Source organism: Vidua macroura, chromosome 2, assembly GCF_024509145.1.
Source record: "Vidua macroura isolate BioBank_ID:100142 chromosome 2, ASM2450914v1, whole genome shotgun sequence".
In the NCBI taxonomy this organism is placed as follows: domain Eukaryota; kingdom Metazoa; phylum Chordata; class Aves; order Passeriformes; family Viduidae; genus Vidua; species Vidua macroura.
In genome coordinates, this window is record NC_071572.1 from 94,438,505 (window position 1) to 94,458,318 (window position 19,814).

At 37.4% G+C, this 19,814-nt stretch overlaps 1 protein-coding gene across 4 annotated transcripts in view; it reads left to right on the forward strand.

The window, feature by feature from the left end:
• The window catches only part of PDS5B (PDS5 cohesin associated factor B), a 97,403-nt gene extending 86,008 nt beyond the window's left edge, over positions 1–11,395 (forward strand). The window contains exons 30-35 of one of the 4 annotated variants that reach the window (XM_053971106.1): positions 625–770; positions 2,841–2,946; positions 5,978–6,420; positions 6,524–6,625; positions 9,343–9,484; positions 10,309–11,395. In XM_053971106.1, coding sequence (XP_053827081.1) covers positions 625–770; positions 2,841–2,946; positions 5,978–6,420; positions 6,524–6,625; positions 9,343–9,484; positions 10,309–10,344 — 975 coding nt within the window. In that variant the 3' untranslated portion in view covers positions 10,345–11,395. Of the gene's footprint in view, positions 1–624; positions 771–2,840; positions 2,947–5,977; positions 6,421–6,523; positions 6,626–9,342; positions 9,485–10,308 lie in introns of those variants that run through there. The other 3 variants (XM_053971107.1, XM_053971108.1, XR_008435849.1) reach the window with 3 other exon arrangements.
• Positions 11,396–19,814: the final 8,419 nt, after the last annotated feature.

The window sequence follows — 19,814 nt, forward strand, 5'->3', positions numbered from 1 at the left end:
ATGAGCTGGAGGTGTTTGGCAGGTCTGAAAGACAATCCAGTTAAATTCATAACCTGAAGATCACCAGTGTCTGGAAATTGTGGCACTTATTAAAAGCCTAGCATTTTAAAATCTGTGCAAGAAGTATCAGAATTTTCTCCACAGTATTTGGCTTTTGAGATTCTCATTTATTCCCAGTTGAAACTAATGTGGTTGCCAGTAATGTCCCCTTTGCATAAAGGGCTGTTGTGCTGCTATTTCTGCTTTGCTGGACCAGGTGCTTTTCTGATGCAGATGGGGAGCTGGTTCAGGTAGATAAATCAGCAGAAAGCAAATGGCACAGAAAGTGACGCAATGCCTGACTGCATGGTCTGGTGAGCACACAGCACTAGCAGTGAGAAGAGGACAGAATCTAAGGCTAGAGAGAAGAATACCAGCTTTGGTGGCAGCTAGTTATTTGATTGCAGCTCCCTCAGCTTCCTTCTGGTGTGTGTTGTAGCCTTCATACGAATATGTTTATGACTTTGTGTTAAAATTAACATAATGATTGCAGAAAGTGAAATCTGTGAATATTTTAAGCATAGTACATGTTAACAATATCTGAACGTGTAGCTTAAAATAAAGGAAATATATTTTTGGTTTCAGCCCAAAGCAGCCAATGTTCTTGGAGCAGTTAATAAGCCTCTTTCGTCAGCAGGCAAGCAGTCTCAATCCAAATCTTCACGAATGGAAACTGTAAGCAATGCCAGCAGCAGTTCAAATCCAAGCTCTCCAGGAAGGATCAAAGGGAGGTTGGTAGACAACAAAGGATCTTTGATATTTCAAATATTTGTAATGGAAACTTTGAATACTTCTATAAGGTTTTCTAAGGAAAGACAGAATTCTTTTATCCTACATTGAAGTAAAGTTACAGTACCACATTAGTATAACTGAAACCGTGAATATGGCTTTCTAACTCCAGAAACAGATTTTCTTAAAAAAAATCCAAAACCAAAACAACAACAAACAAACAAAAACCACCAAAACAAACAAGATCAAAAACAAACAAAACAAAAACAAACCACAAAAAAACTCAACCCGAATCCAACAACAACAAAAAAAAAAAAACAGAATCAAATTACATCCAGAATTGGCTGAAGGAGAAAAGGAAAGCCTCATATGTTTTAATTTTTTTGAGGGCAGGGTTGGGGTTTTTGGAGTGTGCTTTAGGTAGATAGATATATCCCCCACACACGTATATATGTACATGTGTATATGTGTGTGTGCACATACAGCTGCAGTCCCTGGGAAACTGGCTGTAATGCTACAAACACATCCCACCCAGGAACAACTGGTAGACCATTGTAGTGGTCCTGTATGACTTCCTCCTCAAGTCCTGCACTTTGCAGACAAATATTTTTGGATTTTAGGTTAGTTTTGTGATGAAAAAGTGAGTGCACTGTAATGCTATATAAGTCATCTTCTAGTTATCTATCTTTAAAATGATAGCTTTTTTTTGGTGTCAGTTTTGTAGGTTATTCATCAGTTTATATATCTTATGTTCATTTTCTTCTTTTAACTGAAAGTCACGCTGTCGCTAGTTTTTTTTTTTCTACTGATAGTGAGAGATTGTACAGCCTCCACTATTTGTATTCTTTCTACTGTTTCACATTCTTTCAAGACTATTAGGAAATGTTATGTTTGAATTTAAGACTTCTCATTTGGTACTTCAGTGACTATTCAATATATAATACTAATTTTAAATGTAGTGAAGTGTTTTACAAGAAATATTTCTCCACTAGAAAGTCTGCAGAAAAGCTTATTTCTTACAAGTCATGCAGGTTCACATGCTGCACTGTATTACTCACTAATGACAGGTGGACTCCAGATTCTTCTCTATATCCAGCAAAAAGAATCTGAGATCAAATTTTAAAAAGTGCTGCACTCACAGTCTAACATGTTCTGTCATCTTCACAATCTCTCCAGTTCACTTAAGTTTAAGGGATTAGTGTTTTGGGTGGAGATACCAAAGATGAAGAGATGGGAAGGATCCAGGATGCACAATATTTCCAGTTACTTTGTCTGAATATGTACAGGCAGATTTGCATTTTTTGAGAGAATGTATAAAACCTAAGCTTCCCATTATATCCCAGTTAATACAGATTGTACATCTGTAGGAGTGAAAGAACATCTTTCACTCACTATGCCGTGCCCAGGCCAGGGAGTTGAGTTTGTGTTTTTGAATACCACTTTTCGTTTCCACACATAGCATATTTTCTTTTCATTACAAAACGTGCACTGGTATTTAAAAATCTTGCTTCTGCAGATGAAATGAAATTGCTTGTGTATTGGCTCTTGTGCATTGCCTTTTATCTGTGGGTCACAGTGTTTTACATATGCAGGAGGCATTATTGTCCATGCTTACATTTGTAGAAACTGAAATAAAAATGAAATTGCTGCTGCAAAAAGCAGAAGGAAATTTGAATTGCTGTTTTATTGCCTAAACCTCACCATAGGAAGGTATGCGTACTTTGACTGATCTGTCTGGGGATCTTTGATGGCTATAGGAAAGTGTAGGCAATTGTATGCAAACACAGATCTCTTGCAACTCATACTCTTCTGTTTAAAAAGGCTGCTTATCTTTCCCAGAGAAAAAAGGAAATTGAATGTGATTTTGATACAAGCATTTCTCTTGAGACTTAGATGATGTGGCTTGTGATACTTGATTTCTATAGTAACCACAGTGAAAGGCTCCTTCTGCCAAATTGTTCTTGGTTTATTAATTAGATTTTTTTAAATGAAAATTGTTGTCCTTAGTATTTTTTTTAATGATTGCCCAATGTATTATAATAATGAGGGAAATATATGTTTATTCATCCTAGGCTTGACAGTACTGAAATGGACCACAGTGAAAATGAAGAATTCACACTGGCTTCACCCTTACCAGGAAAGAAGACTGACAAAAGGGACGACTCTGATCTTGTAAGGGTGAGATGTTAAAAATTAATGTGATGGTATTTGAGATCGTTCCAAAAAATATGTTGAAACATGAAACTGAGCTGATATTTTAAACTACTGGAAAATTATATTTGTATTGTAATTCTAAAATCAGGTCAAATAAAATAATATGTATTTCCCTTACCACTAATAAGTTTCACTTCTTTGTGCCTTAATAGCAGTTGACAGTCTGTAAATTTTGTAGTATTTGGGATATATATGAGAAAGTAATAAGATCAGATTTGCTAGAATTGGATTTTCTAGGCTGCATTAAAGATATCCTGTATCTGATGTCACCGCTGCTTTATTTCTTTTTACTGTCTCTGACATTACTCTTTTCTCTCATTATGTCATTCTGGTGCATTTTTCTAGGTTGCTTGGGACATAAGCTACTGACTCGTAAAAATTCCTGAACTTTTGCTTGTCTTGAAGTATAAATAACTATCTTATTCTGTGGGAAAAGCAAACCAGTTAATAACTAAATAAGAAAAATCTGGAATCTCTTGTCAAAAAAAAAAAACCACTTCTGTAAACCCTAAAGTCTGAGAGTCCAGACAGCTCCTGGCATGCAATTCATGTTTAGAAGCATTAGTTTGAACTGGTAACTACTGAGAAAGCTCAGTGATAAAGCAAATACAAGTCAGTGTCTCGAGTACTTTTGAGAGCTTCATTCCACTTCAAATCCATAAGCGAGTTGCTCAAGTTTTTGGATTCAGAACTCATTTTTGTTTTTTTGGCGATGGGAAGCAGATTACAGCAAGCATTATCTGAGAAGCAGGATTTTAATTGGGTGGCAGAAGGTCCATGTTCTAAAGGTACCACTCTTCAGGATATTTGTCTACATTAACACCTTAGATTAGCAGATTAACACCTTAGTTCTAAAGCTGTGGGACACTGTTTAGCCCCAGTTTGAAAATTGGCAGCAGTTACTTACCGGCTAAAAGGAGCTGCAGTGATAGATGTGCCTCTGCAAAAGCAAATAAAGTGGGGAATAACGAGAATGTCACTGAAGACATGAACTGACAGGAGATGTCATCATTGTTCAAACATTTTTCTTTCTTTCTTCTGGGGTAATTTTTTGTCCTTCAATCTCTTTTCCTTTTTACCCTCATATCCTTCTCAGATTTTCTTTCTGCTTTTCTTGAAAAAGGTTTTTGGTTAAAACAGAGACATGAATGAATATGTAAGCTGACCTGTATCTAAGGCCACAAGGCAGATGTACAGGGAAAAATCTTCATTCAGTTTTAAATGATGTATCTCTGATTATGTAGATGAAATTTCAATGTGGTAAATACTAATAAATGCATTGAAATACAGTAGTGTTACTATGAAACAAATATTGGTATAGAAACAGAAATAGTGTAAATATTTGGACTTCTGGATAATTTCATGATGTTAAATGAAAGAGTCATGGTACACATGAAATGTTGGATGGGTAATATTTTCTGCTTTTATTTTTCTAAGGGTTGGATGGGACGATATTGCCCTAGTAGCTGCTTGTTGAAATCTTTGCACTGTTTATGGTTCTTTACTGTGCTCTTTAGAGAACTAGAGCATGGAGAAGAAAAGGAATAGTTTCTATGAATATGTTTTCAAACCTTATGATTCAGAATGGGATCTACCTTTGTTGATATGTTAGAGGGAAGGGCTGCCATCCAGAGAAACCTTGACAGGCTTGATGATTGGGCCCAGGGGAACATCAGGAGGTTCAAAAGCTCCAGGTTCAAGGTTGGCTCCATGCAATCCTCAGTATCCATACAGGCTGAGGAATGAAGGGATTGAGAGCAGCCCTGCAGAGAAGGACTCTCAGGGTCACTCGTGTAGGAGAAATGGGACATGAGCCAGCCACGTGTGCTCACAGCCTAGAAAGCCAGCTGTGTGCTGGGCTGCATCAGAAGGAGAGTGGCCAGTGGGGCCCAGGAGGGGATTCTTGATGTCTCTTGGGACCCTCATCTGTAGTGCTGTGTCCAGCTCTAGGTCCCCATTAGAAGACAGACATGGAGCTGTTAGAGCAGATACAGAGAAAGGCCATGAGAATGATCAGAGGGCTGGAGCACCTCTGCCAAGAGGAAAGGCTGGGAGAGTTGGGATTGTTCAGCTTGAGGCAGAGGAGGCTCTGGGAAGACCTTATTGCAGCCTTCCAATATGACGGGGGCATGTAAGAAAGATGGAGAAAGACTTTTGACTTGTCCTGTAGTAGTGGGACAAGGGACAGCAGTCTTAAACTGAAAGAGGTGAGGTTTAGATTGGACATAAGAAAGGGATTGTTTACAGTGAGGGTGGTGGGACACTGGAACAGTGTTGCCCAGATGAGTTGTGGATGCCCCATCATTGGAGATGTTCAGGGCCACGCTGGATGGGGCTTTGAGCAACCTGGTCTAGTGAAAGTTGTCCCTGCCCATGGCAGAGTAGTTGGAATGAGATGATCTTCAGAGGTCCCTTCTGATCCAAAATGTTTGTTTTAAGGCTTGGGTGGGTTGTTTTGCTGCTCAGAGCAAGTGTTGGTACAGCTCTGACAATAGTGACTTTGACAGCTACCACTAATTCCTGTGCTTTCTTCTACAGTTGTAAAGTCAGGTTGCCCACTGTCTTCTTTATTAGTGCCTTGCCAGTGCCAGCAGAGGAGCCAGGCATAAGCACCCTGCAGCTCACAAGAAGAGCTGAAGGCACAAGTTGGCAATTCCCATCTTCTCTGTCTTTATATTTTCCTGTTGATAGAAATGCAGTTATGGATGTTCTGTCCTACTGTGTTGGACACAGCAGAAGATACAAATAAGGAAGGCATTACACACTTCAGGGTTTTAATTACTCACCTTTCAAATAATCTTTCCCCATTGTCTGGTATTTTATATCTAGGTGTGTGTGTTTATATTTTTGCAAATGTTTTTGAAATGGATATGATAAACAATCTGAGACAACTTGTATAATTTGAAGACTGTCTTGTTGGAGGAAGCTTCTACATGTGAGTGTTTAATGTGGCAGTTTAATTTTTTAATTTAATGGTGCAATCTTGCCTTTTCAGTCAGAGATAGAGAAGCCTAGAGGAAGGAAGAAAGCCACTATCACAGATTCAGAAGAGAAGCTAAGCCTAGATGACCTGAATAAACTGGGTCAAGAGCAGAAGCTTAGAGGTAGTCAACGGGGAAGGAAGAGACCTGCAGTGGTATCAGAAGCTGATGAAACACAATGGCAAGAGGAAAAAAGGCTAAAAGAAGATGTGATAGAAAGTGAGGATGAGCAGAACAGTCCACCAAAGAAAGGGAGAAGAGGGCGCCCTACCAGAACAAATAATGGGGCAACACCAAAGGAAGAACCCGTGGCAAAGTCATCAAAAAGGAGCAAAAAAAAACAACCACCAGCAGCTGCAGTGGAAGAGGAGGAGGAGGAGGAAGAAAGGCAAACTGAAAACATTGAACAAAAACCAAAAGGCAGGCAAAATAGGACATCAAAAAGAACACAGCAGAGGTAAGTCCTTCTTGTAAGCTGTGTGGTTTTTATCTTTGGACATTAGTTATAATTTGATTAGTTATAATTTGATGCTTTGCAATTTGGGTCTTCCTCAAAACAGAGCAGAACCATCTGAAACTAGTACAGTTGAATCAGCACAGTCTACGCCACAGAAAAGACGAGGAAGGTCATCACAAACACCACCAGCACAGCAAAAAAAAGTGTAAGTCTTCTAAATCTGTGTTTAGTGAAAATTAAATAATGCCTCTGTGCCCCCCAAGCAAACCTTTACTGAAAATATTTCAGAATGCTGTAGTTGACAGTTAAGAACATAAATTGCTATTGTTATTTCTAAAATGTTTTCCTTAGCTGCTTCTCCTAGGGCATCTCACAGCAGAGCAAGAGGCTGTAAATAATTTTAATGTGCTCAGGTAGCATGTATGTGGCTTTGGTTTTTTGGGAGAAAAATCAATAAAGCATACAAAGGCCTTGAAGACAGGGCTTTATTAGGACTTAAAGGAGAGGCGAGTGGCTTTGTTTCTTTTGGATAGTGGGGAAGAATCAAATTGTTACTCTGGCGAAACAGAATTGTGGAGAATTAAGTTTATTCTGATTCTCCTTAAATTAATGTTCACTTTCTAATACTCTGTACATGTATAGATAATATATGTAAGCAGAGGTGCACAAGGGGTTATTTGACCACTTGTATCAAACTGCAGCTCATGGAGAATATTTACTTTTCTAGAGCCTGGTATAAATTCCTTGGGGCACTACTTGGGGACATCTACTATCTGACACTGTTGTATATCTCTGTCTTTCTAGCTTCTGGGCTTAGTTTGCATCACATTGCTCTTCCTCTGGCACTGTGGTGTACTGACTTGCCTTAAACCAGGGATCTTCCCTACAGGAGAACCTTGTCTGAACAAGCTTGTACTCTCATTTCAAATTCTGGCCTCACTCCGGATCACATGATCTGGCATATTGCATGCACAACATCCTGACCTTTCCAGTTTCCCTGCCTCAGGTCAGACCTCTGCTTCTCCTTTACTTTGTAACAAGAAACACAGGACCAACACTGGTTGGTTACTCCAGAAGTCACTACTACACATGCAGTAGAACAAGAGTTGGAAACTGCTACTGCCATGCAGGGAAGACAAACCAACAAGTTATTGTTGGGTGATGTGCTATGTGGTGTTTGTCAAATGCGCCTTTTACTAGATATTTAAATAACTTTTCTCAGTGAAGTTAGTATGTTTCTTTACTCCATTTTAAGCTGACAGTAAACTATATCACTAGCCACAATCAGTAACAAGCATAGCTGTCATTCACATGTATGTACGTTGTTCCTGTCAGCTGTCAGGGTTCAAAGTTGTTGGATCTATTCTAGATTTCATTAAAAAAAAAAAAGTGGGTTGTGTTTCTTTGTTTGTTTTATCAGACTACCCACATTTTGACTGTTCTTTTTCCAAATCTGCAAGAAAAAGGTGAGACAGTAGCCATTTCTCAGTCTTCAAAGTGCATTGTAGTCAAGCCTTTCTCCCTCATCTACATCAGTTTTCACTGAAGGAAATTGATAGACTGAGCCAGCATTGTGTACCACAAGATAAATATATTTATACCAAGTGCTTAAAGCTTTCTGGGCTCCTTGGGAATAGATTTGGCATAAGAATTTGGGATTTTGCATATGAGGTGATAATGTATCCTGTGGGTGGTAGTGTACAACCTATTTCTGATAGCAAATTGGGTTACCAATTAGCACATGTGAACAGGCTTATTTTTGTGATATGTGAAAGGAAGAACCTAGCTTGTGAATAATTCTTCTGCTTCCTTTTCAATTCTGTTGCTTCTACCGGTCTTGGAAGACTTGAGCTGGGCTAATTTGTGTTAAGGGATGGCATGCTGGTTGGTTTGGAAATACTGTAATTGCTATGTAATTGAGAGATTTTATTTTGTCTGAATTTTAGTGGTTCTCAGGATTGAAATTTCCTACCACTTTCATGATGTGATGGCATCAGAGTACGATTGTTTTGGATCTGTGCCCCCACTGGAGATTGAAGTCTGTCGGTTGTGTGCCCGGAACTGAGCTTCCGGTTTCATTTCAACCAAAACGTCACCAACTTTGGGTGCACTAAGACCGCACCTGCAGTAAATGGGATGATTCAGTGATTTGATTCTGAATTGTGCTACTGTAGTGTGGCTGCAGCTGTGGAGTTTTTGATACATCTGTAGTTAGCTTTTTTTTAAAGGCGAGGGGTGTTGGCAAATTCTTGCTTTAAGCAAATGGGTGCTTTCTGCTTGTGGCACAAATCCCATAAACAACACAGACAGTTTAAGATATCGTTGACTGATTGTTCTTGATTATTGTGATTAAGGTATTGTTACACTGGTTATCCCTACGATAGCTTGGAAGATTTGCGTTTTAGGTGTTAATTTCATGAGTAGCAATATGGGTTCTTTTAGGTCTGAAAAAACATAGATGCAGTTATTCAAATTTGGTGTGTAAGAAGTCCTGGAGAAATTCCATCTGTTCACGGAACTGAACAGAGAGAAAACTAACAAACAGTATTCAGTCTCTGGCTGTTTGGCTTTTCCTGTTCACTGGTTAGTGTTGTGTCAACCTATTTTGGCCTGTATCATAGCACTGAAGAGAAAAATCTGCCACATCTATAGAGGCAAAATTGTTCAACTTTGTGCTCCTGGCCCTCTGTTGTGGAACAATTTTGCTATCAAATGGTGTTGTCCAGCCTCCTAGTTTCACTTCAGTTCTGAGCATGGATGAACTAGACAGGTGTAAAAGACAGCAGCATTATACATTATATAACATGAAAGGGTAAGGCTGCTGTTTTTGTGAACTGGAATGTTTGCTCATACAGTTTACACATACATATTGTAGATGTACAGGTGCTGTGAAGCTGATCTTTATTTTTCTTCTCATTGTAGCCGTGCGGGGCGTTCTAAACAAGCAGCCAGTAAAGAGAATGAATCCAGTGAAGAGATGGACATGTTTCAGAGTGGTTCACCTGTCAGTGATGATATTCCCCAGGAAGAAGTAATGGAAGAAGAGGAAGTTTCCACAATCAATGTAAGAGAAACGTGTGAGCTTTTCTTTGTGAGTCTTTGTGGTGTGCTCTGTGTCTTGATGATCAGACAATGACCTCTGTTCTTAGAATGGCTTCTCCCTATTTTTAGAACTTAACCTTCCTCCTTTAAAATGAATGGAGTCAACTGCCACTGTTGTGTAGTGGAGCTGCACTGCAGTTTCTTAGAAAAGGTGCATTTCTTAGAAAATATCACTTTTTGTCAAGTATCTTGAAGTTTCTGTCCTGTGTAGCCTTTCTTATCTATATGCCAGAATTGTGTAGCATCTAACAGGAATTATTTTCCAGGTGACTCATTCTTTTTCATCTAGATTTTAATAATGAATAAAGCTTCTTTATGCAAAACAGATGCGCAAAATGAATAGTACTGGGAAATAAGCATGGAGTCTCAGAAGAGAATCCTAAACTGATCTCTTCCTCTTAGCAGTATATGTTAAAATTATTTCACTTTTATATTTCTTTCATGCAAATACATTGGCAATGTTAGTAGTCACACTAAAACTGAGAATGCCTTCACCCTTTCGGATACATCTGATGGTTGGAGCATCTGAGGGTATGAAAACTCTGAGAAAAGAAACTGCATTGTTGTGAATTCCATTAAGGATGCGGGCTCAGTAACATCAAATGAAGTTAGGTCCATTAACCGAGACTTGTACTTGTGACAAAATGAGTAATGAATGACACTGTATATGGGTACTCAAACTTTATTGAATGGGCCTGAGCATTTTCTCCATTATAAAATGTATTTGTTCTTGAAACTTTCAAAATATTTCTGTAAAAACATTTAAAATATCTTTTTTCCAAATAGGTCCGTCGTAGAACTTCCAAAAGGGAAAGACGATGAGTGAGCATGTAGTTACCAGCCTTCCAGGTGAAAGCTTTGAAGAATGCTTTTAATATAAAGCTTGAGACTGAATGAAGCTGTTAGTGCACAAATGGGGTTGCTGAAGAAAAGACAAAACCTATTTTACTGCCCCTGCATTTGCAGTCCCTAGGTCACAAGCTTTAGCCACACACATGTTGATATCATTAACTGTGGATTTTTGTGAAGTGTAATGTGCGCTGGCTTTGTAGACATATGAACTAAAGAAGAAAACTGTAAATAGTTCTTTTTTTAATGTTTCTGACTTATAAAGTGCTTGTATAGCTTTTATCTGCGGCTTTAAACTGACAGTACCCCACTGTTTATTGGATCGATTGATTTAAAAAAAGAACAGAGTTTGTTGAAAATTGATCTCAAGCAATATCTGTCAGTGTTCGTATTTGTACTCTTGTTGACATTTAACTGTGAAAAACAAGTCAGTTGAACAAATAGTGCCACATTCTTTTGCCACTATTTGTCGAGGAGAAGAAGAAGAAGAAAAAAAAGTCGTTGTTTCCTTCATGAATATAACCTAGTGTTTACCTTCAGGCACCTCCCTATCATCAGAGGTGCTAAATTACTTTCTTTTACAGTTGAACAATATTGGATAGAATAATACAAGAAATGCAACTTTCGAAAGAAGTTTTGTTTTACACCTCAGTATTGATGCCAGACTTTTCTGGACTTGTAGTGGCATTGAAAATTCAAAAAGGATTTAAAATATTTTAATTTTAAAAGTGTGTTATTAAATAATGTACTGAATACCCCACCCATTTTATCTTCCCCTATCAGTTTTTATTAATCTACTGTATCAATAAAATTCTGTAACTGAGTTTTTAATAGTCTAGTATGTTAATGTGTATAGATATTTCCTTCTGAACATGATGTTCACAAAGAGCAAATTATTACTACATTATAATATGAAATCTGATATATAAACATTAGTGAAAATACAGTTCTTATTACAATGTAAAGTTAATCACAAAGAGAAATTTTATTGATGCAGTGTGTCTTTATAAAGCTGTTCTTGAGAGCCAAGTGTTTTGTATTTTATAGTGAAGTTGCATGTTCATGAAAAATGTGCTGAAAATGGGATGTAATGTTTTTTTTGAAACTCGTATCTAGCAGTAGTATATGGTAGGTTGCCTCATGAGAGATCCTTTTATTGAGAGTTTATTGTACCTTTCTGTTTTGTTTTTGTTTTTTGAGCCAAATTTTTTTGGTATGAAGAGCTAAGTTTTTTGTTGGATAACCAGCTGTCAATTATTACCGTCAAGGTATTCAAGATTTGAATGAAGCTCCATTTTTATTCTGTGCTACAATAGAGAGAGGTTGGTTTGTGTTGTTTGGTTTTTTTTTTTGTTTTGTTTTGTTTTTTGTTTTTTTTTTGTTTTTTTTTTGTTTTTTTGGTTTTTTTTAGGTTTTTTTTGTGGTTTTTTTTTTTTTTAGTTATAATCTGAAAAAAAAAAAAAAAACAACAAAAGAAACAAAATACATAGAGCAGTAACCTGTATACAGTTTAACAGTTTACAAACTGTCTTTGAACCAAAATATATAAATTACTATACTCTGCTTAGCCAAGCACACATCATAATTTCAGGTGCTGTTCTCCCTCTGGTTCCTTACAGTTGACAACACATGAAAAATAAATTTCTAACCTAAGAAAATTTTATTTCATTGAATAATGGAACATTTTCACATAATCCATCAATAAATTATTGTTGCAAGGTTGCCTGTAAAGATTATAGGAAAGGATAATACTAAACCACAAATTCACCAATTTCCAAACTGTAAGATCACTAATAAAACAAGCAACCCTTAGAATTTTTTCATTATTCATTTTTTTTTGGTACCACTAGGAAAAAGTATTATAAACAAGTAGATTATTCTGCCTCATCTTAACTTTCGCCCTCTTCCAGTGTTCAGCTTTTCAACATTTATACCTATAGATACGGGGGAAATGCTGACTAGAAAGGCAGTTATGGTTGATGTGAATTGACTTTGAAATAGTTGGCACAACGGAACTGGCTTACTTATGCTTCAGCAGTGCAAATGCAAGTTGTTGAGGGTTTTTTATGGTATAAAATGATTGAAAGCTAGCTTTGTATTTTCCTCTTTGACAGAATTGCACTGAAAACATTTATGGAAGATGTACCTTTAAGTCAATTTTATACAAAAATATGAAAAAGTAATGCTGAAACTGCTGCAGACTCTTGAGGCTTTATGTGCATAAACATGGTTAGGTTAAACTTCATGGAATATTGATGCACCATTACTGATCATAATGTTTATTGTAAATTTAAACTATAGTTTTGCAATTTAAATGTTGATTTCTTGGGTAATAATGCGTAAATCATTATTTCTTGAGAAATAGGCACAGCAAATATGTCATTCGTATATTCAAACCTCTTCTAAGTTCATTCTCATCTCATATAAAGAAAATGAATATTTTATGTACTAACATTTTGAAATCTGCGTACAGTAGCTACAGTAGATTATAATTATGTATAAAAGATAAATTGCTAACATTCAGTTAGCATATTCTTCTGCAATGATAATGTTAAGTTTATAAAAATGTACTGTATTACATTAAAAGATCAAATTGAACTCACTGTAACAAGTTCCAGTATGACATTTTTGTGAGATTACCAAAGTATCTTGTTGTACTTTGCAGCAAATAAAGCTTTTGTTACATTTCCTTTTTTTGCTGCAGTGCAACAGGAAGCTTTCAGTGATCTGTAGTTCATGTGCAAAATCCAAACAGGGATCGTAATCTTTATACTAGTATTTAAAAATAATTCACTGATTCAAGAAGCATGGTGGTTTTTTATGTGTCACAGACTGAGATAATGAATATTTAGGGCTAGCTAACCCACTAATAGGAAGGAAACATGAAAGTGTTTGGAAGTTCTTATGTGACTATAGCTGTTCCACCTCAGATAATCAGAATCCTGTATTAACTATACTTGACTCTGCCAATTGACTTTATTTTCTAGCAAAATTGAACACTTTTTCAAATATTTTGACACTTGCTGTTTTGACATTTGGATCTCTGTGAACAAAAATATTAGTTTACAAAAAGATACTAATATTAAAGAAATTTTCACCAAAAATGAATATGCTCAGTTTGTGAGTAACTTGCAAAAAACTTAAGTCTTGAATCCTAAATACATTATTCTGGCATAGCATTTGTCATCTGATACTCTAGGAAAGGCACCACTAAACATGAGAGGGGTGTGTGCAGTTTTCTGGCTGCTTTTATTTGCATGTGTAGGTTTTGACAGATTATCCAAGTCTGCTTTTGTGAATACACACAGTAGGTTTTGGATCCTGCAAGTTTACTTATCATTCATACTTATCCCAATCACTCTATGGGGTTGATTCTGAAATGCAGTCATCCTGCGCAAGTACAAGTGCAAACCCAAGAACGTTGTTTGAATATTCTCACAGTTGTCCACACAGGATAGGAGGATTTTAAAACAAGACACCAGCAATAAGCAAAATTCTGAGTTTGTGGATGGAATAATTTTACAAACTTGCCTGTGTTTAAATATATATAGTGTAGAGATGGATACATCTCTACCTCATCCAAGTAGGTGCAGTACATATTTTACAAATACTTCTTTAAAGAGACACATTCAGGTATGCTGCTGTGTTTGATCAAGGCCTTATGTCTACAAACACACATGATTAAGATGAGTTCTAGATGGCCGTACTGCTACTCTGATGGTTATATAATGACCAAAATGATAAAATTCACTTGACCAAGACCAGTCATCCATCAGGAGGAGTAGAAGAATCTGCATGCATTCTTTTCCCGTTGTGCTCACAGATTGCCATTCCTTTTTTGCATCTTTGTTGGATGTTGCCTTTACAAAAGATGTTTACTAATTTAGGTGCAATGTCTTAACACTGACTGAAGTGACTTTATTCCACAGACAAGCAAACTTCCTGATGTGTCAGTAGGTTTGCCCCACATCCTCAGGATGCCCTCTTCATTGTGTACAGTACAGTTTCTGCTATTTTGTTGATCATGGAAAAGGAAGAAGCTGAATGTTGGCAATTGGTAAAGAAATGCAGACCAAAAACCTCTACCAAATTTGCTTTAAAGTTCATCAAATTCTGCTGTTTAAAAGATCTGATCTCTTCACAGTGGTCCCCAAGTGCCACTGTATTTGTGTGGGCAGGATAAACATGGTCTTGTACAGTGTGTACAGTAAGGAAAAGGTTTCATACTTGCATTTTTTTCAGTACCTCAGTACAGTCATGATGTGTTTTTTAGTAGCACTTTCATTTGTGTAATGAAGATGTATATTGTATATTCTTTTTGAAACAGCAGCATCATATCGACATAAGAAGGAAGAAAGCCTCTAAATACAGATTTCTACTCCTGCAAATAAGTATTTCAGTAATGATGCAGTATGTTGGAATTACTTTAACATACATCTTTGAAGGATGGATAACATAAGGTGTTTGATTTGCCTAGCTGTGTTTCCCATACTTGTATCCTACCTCACGTATGTAGACGCAAAGGAATGCAGCATTTTGCAAATCAAAGCAGTGTTACTGAACACTGTCCCTGCTTACTTGGAAGTAATTTTGTTATTAAAAAAGAAATTGCAGGTCACAGATTTGTTAGTGGTTCTGAACAGAGTCAGTGAGCTGATGGCTTCAGATAATATGTTCTGTAATACTGTGTCAGTAGTGTTGCTTTTCATTATTTTCTATAGGTAGAAGACAATTGCACAAGTTTTGACATGCAGTGTAAGAGAACATGAGAACTTAGTAGCAATATCAATAGTGGTAACTTCAGTTGCTGTTACAGTGTAGAAAACTGTGTTAGAATGAAACAAGCTTATCTTAAAAAGCTTTTTCTTTACTATGCTGGGAAGACAAGCTGATAATGTAAAACAGCTTTCATCTTGATCACAGCACCTTGAAAATAGTCTGTTTTGTTACGGCTGGCTTTTTTTGGTAGATATACTTTAAACTTGCAGGTTCCTGTGTTCTTTGTAGTATATTTCTATTTAGCAAAATTAAATTATTGTAAACTAAAGATATTTTGAAGAAGATAAAAGTTTTTAATTCTTATTTAATAAAATATTATGGTGTTCATTTTAAGCAAATAGGTTTTTGGGGGTTGGATTTTGTTGAATAACCCATATTTTTTATAGCCATACCTATAGATGCAGTAATGTGTTACATGAGCGTGATGTGCATCACCATTTTTCTGGAGTCTTTGACCTGCAAGACACTGAAAGGCAGTAGAAACTGTCTTTGTGTTTTCCCCATTACTCTTATCCTTCAATGATAATTTCAAAAGATGAATAAATGATGGTTTAATTATCTTCTGCTATAATCTCTATGGTTTAGGTGATGAAAAAACAATAGTGGGATCAAGTATGTGGTTGGGTGAAAAGTGGGGTATTAGGGATGGGTTATTGATTTGAAAGGTGCTGGAGAGATCAGTAAAGAGTAGGGAATCACCAGATAAATGGGGCAGGAATGCAGTTTCTTGATATGAGATGAGCTATGATAGGAGTATTCTACTCTCTACTCAAAACAAAAGCTGAGAAAACTAAGTTGGTGATGATGATATTGTTTTTATTTAAGAGAGGAGAACAGAGGATATGTTGCTTTCTCTGATTTGGAGGCAAACATGTAAGAACGTGGATAGAATTGAGACTAATACGAGGACTGTTTGTGGAAAGAGAGCAATGGCTACTGCTGAGGGCAAACGTCAATAGTAAGGAATTTGGAACAGTTTGGCAAAAGAGGATTCTAACCTCCATAGGCAGGAAGTAGGGCAGCATTCATTTATGTGCTAAACTAAAATTGGGGCAAAAGAGGTCAAAGTGTAAGCCATTGGGAAACAAGAGCTTTCAAAGCTGCCTAATAGCAGCAGCCCTCACAGGTCCACATTGCAGACAGCAGCATTTAAGCATTGGAATGATGTTTCCTACAGTGCTGCTCATTCAGTCTCTCGATGTGACCTCTTTCCTCAGCAGCATTTTGTGAAACCCTGATTATCTGCTCTTCCTTACTAATATCAGTATATGTTCTCAGCAGCCTGGGATGATTCTCCCCTTCTTTCACATACAGATGTCCTCTTCTACAGGACAGTGTGAGTCCTATGCCCAGTCACTGCTGCTTTTCATTCCTTTCAGTGGGCCCCAGCCAGGCAGGCTTCTGAATCTTTCTGTTTGCAACATGAGCTCTTTGCTGAGAGGGTGCTTGGTTGCTGAATGGCCTCTTCAGGGAAGCAGTCACAGCAACAAACCCAACATAGTTCAGGAGTGTCTGGATGGCAGTCTTGGTCATTAAGTTTATTTCTAGGTAGTCCTGTGAGGAGCAGGAAGTTGGACCTGATGGTTTCTTTCCAACTCGAGATAATCTGTGTTTCTAAATGCAGCTGTTGTGCTGCTTGTTTCACAGGCATTGAGCTGTAAAGCAAAAGCAGTCTGTGGACTGCAGGGTGTATTGAGAAAGGTGTGCACAGGTTTGGTAATTCACAAGAGAAGTAGCAGTTGAACTGCTGCTACATTTTGATTTCTGATTTTCCCAACATCTAGTGAAGCAAGCTCCTTCCAAGGTTATAGGTAATAGTATTTCAACAAAAGTAGGAAGGTATCTTCCAAAATCTGGCCTGTGTTATCCAGTGAAATGGCAAGTAAGGACTCCTCTGAAACATAAGTAGCCAACTATGTGTTCCCAAATACACTGTTTTCTAAGTCAAAAGGAGCAATAATACAGAGAGATTTAGACAGAAGTTTCCGTTCACTCTTTCTTGCTTCTGGTATTTCCTGGAAGAAACAAGTCTTTGGTAGGAATGTGAAAGAAAATGAAGACTACTGCAGTAGGGAAGATGAAGTTCTGTGAAACCATTTTTTGTAGTCATGGAAAGAACAGGAAAAGTTACTCAGGAAATACGTATCACTTCAGCACCATTTAATGATTATATACTTGGGTGCTGTCCTGACAAATGTGTGATTGTGGGCTATGGGATATTACACCTATTCTCCATGGGATAGTATTTAATCTCTGTAAGGATTTAAAAATTAATTTTGTTTTCATCTGAAGTTGTTCAGTTACTTTTATTGTTTATCTTTCTATAACTGTTATTTAATATCTGCTCAGCATCCATTGCCTGTTTTCAACTTTTGCATTTAAACAAAATAGGGAAGTGATAGATGGCCATGACACAGAATTGCTGTCATTTAGTGCTATCATATTTACTTCAGATAAAATATTTGATATAACATGAGAACACTTTAAATCCATACTTAATTCATTAATATATTCAAAACTTGTGACTTTGTAATCTTAGTTTCTGTGCTACTGTTTGATATTGAATTTGGAACATTGTTTTATTTTGTGTTATTTTCTGTTTATGCAAGAGAAAGAAGTCCTTAGTACTGTAGCCGTCTCTGCTTAGGACCCACCATCCTATTTAACTTCAAGACTTATGAGGACTTCTAAATAGTTGTTTAAGTAGCTGGATTGTCCCATTTTGTTATAAAGGTAAAAAATTGCCCACGTGTTCCTCAGTTAAAATTTCTGAGGTAAATGACTGAGACAGCTGGAGGGCTTCTCACAGTGGATGCCTCGTTTGAATCTCTGGATTCCATGTTCCTGTTAATCAAGTGTGATGTTCCTGATAGCCATTAGCTCTGCTAGATGTAGGGAGATACCAAACCTCACATCCTTTTCTCTATTCTTTCAGCCACATTCTTCTATTCCTCTATTGTGTTAATTTCAGAAGAAGTGGGAGTTACATCTCTGCCAGGAAATTACTTCAAATCTTTTAAATCTTTTTCTTGTGAGCCTTTTGCTCTTACGTGTAATTTGTCTGTCATGGTTTTGATATCAAAAGGCATTTTGATGTTTTGTTGTTTTGGGTTTTTTTTAACCACATAAATTCAGACCTTTGGACATCTTAAGCTGTTCGGTTCCCCTGCACGCGTTCTGTCCAGGTGTTCTGCTATTTCTAGCCAGTGACTGTAGAACAGGCTAGTAGTCTGTGTCCAGTCCTTCTGGGAAATACTTCTAGGAGGTGAGGTGAGTGGTCAGAGTGGCTTCTGCCAGGACTCACGGGACTTCTGGAACATTGAAGATCTACTGTGTTCTGGTTATCCCCTGTACACCTGTGTGCAGCCTCATTCATGCTCTTGCAAATCTGGATTTCACCACACAAATTCCATCATGAGGCTCAGGGAGGTCATCTGGCCTACTGACATGGTGAGATTTTTGAGAACCTTCTCCTGTGCTTGGCAGTAGCCAACTACTGCTAAACTACCAGCTGTACTAAAAGTGGTGTAACATTTTAATGGGAGTGCAGGCCAGCTCACTTCAAGAAAACATTAGTTGGTGTATGCACAGCGGGTGAGATTCAAGAGACACGAGCATTCTACTTGGATTTTCTGACATTTGGTATCTGCTGCTGACACATTCCTGCAGCTGAGAGATGCTGAAATGCTGAGTATGAGAGGAGTGAGCATCCAGAACATGGCAGCCCTTGTGTATGGCAAGGGGAACTCTCCTGTCCCATGTGCCAGAGAGAAATACAGCCATGTAGGAATGGTTGTTATTAAAGTAGCAGTTGTGTGTATTTTGCTTCCTTTCTGCCATTTCTGCTGTTAGCCTTCTGAAACATCTGATATTTTAATATTCTACAAAGCAGAAACTGAAATAGTTTTGTCATATGTAAATTTGTAAGAGAGGTCAGATTGGGAGTATGTGCTGAAAAACCCAGGTGTTCCATGGCTTTGGCTTCTTTGCACAGCTGTGGAAATGTTTATTTGTAAGAACTCCAGTGCCTGTTGAGTTGTGCCTCTTTATTTTTCCTCTTACACATTTACATGTTTAATGTGCTGAAAAAGGTTTGAAAACAAGGTTTCAAGACTTAAGCATAGTATGTTGTTTTTCTTATTTGAACCATGGTTCTTACTTATCTTCCTACGGTGTAGACTGCTGTGGAAATAGTGACTATGAAAGGGAGAGCTACCAAACTAGGGAGAAATCCTCATGGGAGAGTGGAGATCACTGTTGCTCTACACAACAGGCAGCATCAGAGTTCAATAAAACATTGGCAGTAGCCACGGAAAACTCCTCAGAAGGACAGTGTCATGTGCTAAAAACTAAAATAATTGGAACATACCCTGTTTTCTATTTGGGACTTTTGTATCTTTTATACCTTTCTGTTTCTTTTGATGTTTCTGCCCTGTTCCTGTCTACTTTTATACCGTTCCTTTGTGTTAGTTGTGTCTAATGACACAAATACAAATAAGGAAAACCAAGTTTATCTTAAGAAAAAAAACTGACTAAAACTAAAAAAGTTCTGCCTACTTTGTCTTCAGCAGGTGCTTTCTGCTCTTTTCTGTATGTTCCTGGGCCCACAATGAAGCTTTGATGAACAGCAGTGATTATAAACAGGCCCTGAGATAAAAGGTTCA